The sequence below is a fragment of the Pygoscelis adeliae genome, unplaced genomic scaffold (genome assembly GCF_000699105.1).
Source record: "Pygoscelis adeliae isolate BGI_AS28 unplaced genomic scaffold, ASM69910v1 Scaffold145, whole genome shotgun sequence".
NCBI lineage: Eukaryota > Metazoa > Chordata > Aves > Sphenisciformes > Spheniscidae > Pygoscelis > Pygoscelis adeliae.
The window spans coordinates 4,429,309-4,433,419 of NW_008824866.1; the positions used below are offsets into that span (position 1 = coordinate 4,429,309).

Sequence of the window (4,111 nt, forward strand, 5' to 3'; positions counted from 1 at the left end):
CCTGCTGTATTTATATCTTTTTGGTACATTGAGTACAAGCCCAGAATTGTGCATGTGTTCAAACAGGAGCTGGAAAAGAAACTGCCTGTGCCCTCCTACCTCTACCAGACTATCTCTGGTTTTGCAGCACCTCAGCACACGTTTTAATGCCCTACTTTATAGCAGTGTAGTCAATCATCTTGTCTGCTTTCACACCACTGGTCCCTGCAAAGCCAAAGGATGCTCCATTCTTTGAAAATATATGTTTGCATTCTTTCAAGAGAAGAAACTCAAGTGCAGTTTTAGTATCACAATGTATTGCTATTCCACCTGGGTCCCATCGCATTTTTCTGGCTTCTGATGTCAGCAAAACCTCAAAATTGAGTTTTGTCTGGGAATTTTGCCAACTTTTATTCAGAAAAGGTGACGGCTACAAAAGGTGTGTGCAGATACTTTTGCAAGGCAATCTATTTATTAAAACCATTTTATTTATTGAATCAAAAAAGATCGAGAGGTTGGGCTGCATTAGAAACTTTCAGTTTACTCAGCTTTAGGAGTGCCTCAAAATGTTTAGGCTTTTTATCTTTAGAAATAGTTCACAAATGATTAACTAAACTGCCAAGAGTCTGAAGGGACAAGTAAATACTGTCTCTGCACTCACAACCCTGAACAGGAAAACTGAAGCTGTGAGCTGTGGGGATTTCTCAAGTGACAGGAACAGAAAATCAGAGCTAAAATACTCTAGTTTTTTACCCACAGCACTAAGTTTACAAACCATCTCTTTTCTGACATAAATGGAGATCCAACTATCTACTATGCAAATGCAGCGTTACAGTGGGAGTGTAAAGCTGTGATGGCAACTTAAATTTATATGAAGTCATTAGTGTCTCTACCTGATGAGAGGATATTACACTTGGGAACAGACTTGAGTCTTGATATATCTGGAGAGATGCTCCGAAGAGGAAGTGCATCACATTGTATGGAGCCAGAATATGTTTCCTGAAATGATTCCAGTTGTATAATGAAAATGCACATTAAATAAATGCAAAATTGCAATGATTTACAGACTACTTTTCCATCATTTTCTTTTCCCTACTATCTAAAAGCTCAATAGACAGCACAATAAAAATACAGTAAAACAGAAGTCATCTATGTAATGCTAATACTTATGTTTTTCCAAAACTGACAGCAATTTTGTATAGAAGTTTAATTATTAGTAAGAATCAAAAGAAGCAGCATTAAAAATCAAAATGTAAAAGCAAATCTATATGACCCTATATAAGCAAGCTCCGTAGAGGTGTAAGGTAGCAGAAGACAGTCTCTTATAAGTTGCAGACATTGTGTGCCGCATTCCTCCTTGAGGGACAGGCTTTCCCACACTTAGAGGATATACCGAACATGCCCTTCTTATTTCTGCTTACCTACCCTTTACTATTTTCACCTATATGGCTATGCATTTGTTACACCCCAGCTCAGCTAATGCATTTTACACCTTTCCTGACCGCATAGGAAAGTAAACTGCAGAACAATTCCCCCTTACTAAGTTAACCCCCCTTTAAAGCTCTCAGGATCTTTAATGATGCCGTCATACCAAATGCAATATGTAAAGTATTTACCTCTTGGGGATTCAGAGGTATATTTAGAGATATCTGCTCCACATCTGCTTTCTTTCCACTCTTGTAAATACATCGTGATTCATATAGTGACTGGAAGAGACATATTTACCTGTATTACATTTCTGCTATAAGACAAGATGACAGCTCTGTACAAATACATGCTTCAGCCAGATAAAAGATTAGATAAATGACAAAGGAGATTACACTTCTTTTAGCAAGCAAAAGTTACCAACTTATTTGACCAACTCACAACTGTAACAAAAGCCACTTACCTTTGATCTCTTTAAAAGAATTACTGCTTCCAGCATAGCTATTTCATCAAATGTTCGCAGGACTGGCTCAAGGTCTATTAAGCATTCTAAACAAAGAAAGAGTACTTTGCTGAAGGATTTAAGGTGGAAATGAGGTTTTCATTTTGCTAAAGCTACTTTCTTACATCTACAAAAGTAGTTTGTCTATTGATACATATCAAACTACTTACGCTGCTGAACAGAAGTTTCTTGCTTTCACCTGTTACAAACACAACAGTTTCACATCACCAGAACAAACCCTGTCCTGATCTGGCCACCTCAGCACTCTGTATCAAGAGATCCAGGACTGTGCCTGACCGCAAGTCTTGCATTCCTGGAACGGATAGATTGGTGGGTTTGCTGTATTTCAAGATAGACGCAACAAGCGTGGTTTGCTAAATGGGACCAAACAGCACAAGACCTCAGATTGGGTCGCTGTCTTCCCACTCCAGCAGAGGTGTTAAAGATTTATATGAGAAAAATAAACAAACGACCCCCCACCACAGCAAAATCCAAAAGGGATGCTGTGCAGCAGGGCCAGAGAAGATGGTGATAGTCAAGGCACTGACCTATCGCATCGAGTGAATCCAAATGATAGTGTCCTCACACTCACCAAGGGCAGCAAGTCAGAGAAGCTAAAATCATCTGCTCACATAGGGAGACACTCGACAATCCAATAAGCAAGTGACAACCTGTGCTATGCTCCCTTGCTTTCCAATGCTGAAAGGTTTACAAAACTAAGTATTTCAAATTTTGACATGACTGTATAATAAAAATGTCTCTTTGAAACTATGCTCAAGTACAACAAAACCTCAGGAAAGGATGATGTCATATCACAATTCTACTGCATTTCTATAGACTCCACCCATTTGGCAAAACCCATTTACCGTACTAGCAATTTGTCACACTGCATCCTTATTAAGATATTTTTATTTTTTACTATAATTTTACCACAGTTCTTCCATATTAACTTTTTTCCACTAGCATCTTCAAGACATACATTCAATACTGGGATTCTTATTTTCTCACATCAGCTAAAACAGAATTTTACAGGTTTGGCACTCCATTTTCCACACTGAAATACTAGCACTGTTAATTTTTGTTGATTATAATTAAATTGTAGGTACACATTCCAAGTACATGCAGAAACATGGCGATAAGTAGTCTTTATCCCTTCTTTATAAGGGGAACAGACAGGTTAACCAACCTTTTCTATTTAAAGTTTATTTAACAAAAAGGGGGTTCGAGTGTTTTGGGTTCCCCCCCAGCGTGCTATGGTAATTGCAAAATTTCCCAGTCAGTGAGCTTTACTTCCCTTAATTTTGCAACAGTTTTGCAACTTCCTCTTTCTTTTTATGATAGTAAAGTAGAGGAAAAAGCAATGCATGTTTTCTTCAAAGACCATCTTACTACAGACACAGCACTAATAACAGAACCCAAGTTAGCTCACACTTTAGTACATATCCCAGGTAATTATCCCTTCAGTGTGACCATAGACTTTGATTGCTATTTTGTTTTGGTTAACTGACATAGGAAAACAAGAATACATAAGGAAATATCATGATGTGTCTATTCTTTTTGATTTAAAAAAAATATTATAAATAGATATATTTCCTTGCTTGGAAAAAAAAATTCCACAGTTTACAATCATACAAACCAGACTCATGCCAAAATAACCAGACATTTCAAAATGTTCTTAATGCAAAAATAAGAATGCCTCAAGAAAGGTCATGTAATTCATTTTGGACTCTAAACTGAACATGAAGATGCTGTATGCGTTTGGATGTGTTCCCATTTTTTCCTCTGCCAAGCTCATACAAAAAACTGAAATTATGAACATTTCTTTCTAAGCTATCTGAACAGCAACTTTCTAACACTTTCCAGCTCAAAGAAAGTGTCCCTATAAAGGTTTTCAAGATAATAAACAAACTTCTGTTCACCCAAGCTACAAATGAAACATTAAGATTGCGGACCCCTCTACTCATAACATTAAAAAAAGAAAAAAAACCAACCCAAACAAACCCTAAAAACAAAACCTACCAGAACCAACTAAAAAAAACTAGTATTTCAGGTTTGAGTCATTGCATCCTCAACCTAACTAGTGAGAAACTTAAAATATAGAATTGTTTAAGCCAGAGCTCTTTCTACTCTTCTACATTCGAATACTTTCAGTAACTCTTATTCTACATTTTTGCCTTTCCAAGGTGATTCCCTACAGCTTTCCCT

The 4,111-nt window shown here is 37.1% G+C and overlaps 1 protein-coding gene across 1 annotated transcript in view; it reads right to left on the bottom strand.

Annotated features, from left to right (window-relative positions):
• The window catches only part of RIPK2 (receptor-interacting serine-threonine kinase 2), an 18,605-nt gene that overhangs the window by 5,738 nt on the left and 8,756 nt on the right, over nt 1-4,111 (bottom strand). Inside the window, exons 6-8 of the mRNA XM_009324436.1 lie at nt 1,868-1,953; nt 1,596-1,685; nt 873-978 (exon numbers count right to left, since the gene is read on the bottom strand). Of these exons, the coding sequence (XP_009322711.1) occupies nt 873-978; nt 1,596-1,685; nt 1,868-1,953 (282 nt within the window). The remainder of the gene's footprint in view (nt 1-872; nt 979-1,595; nt 1,686-1,867; nt 1,954-4,111) is intronic.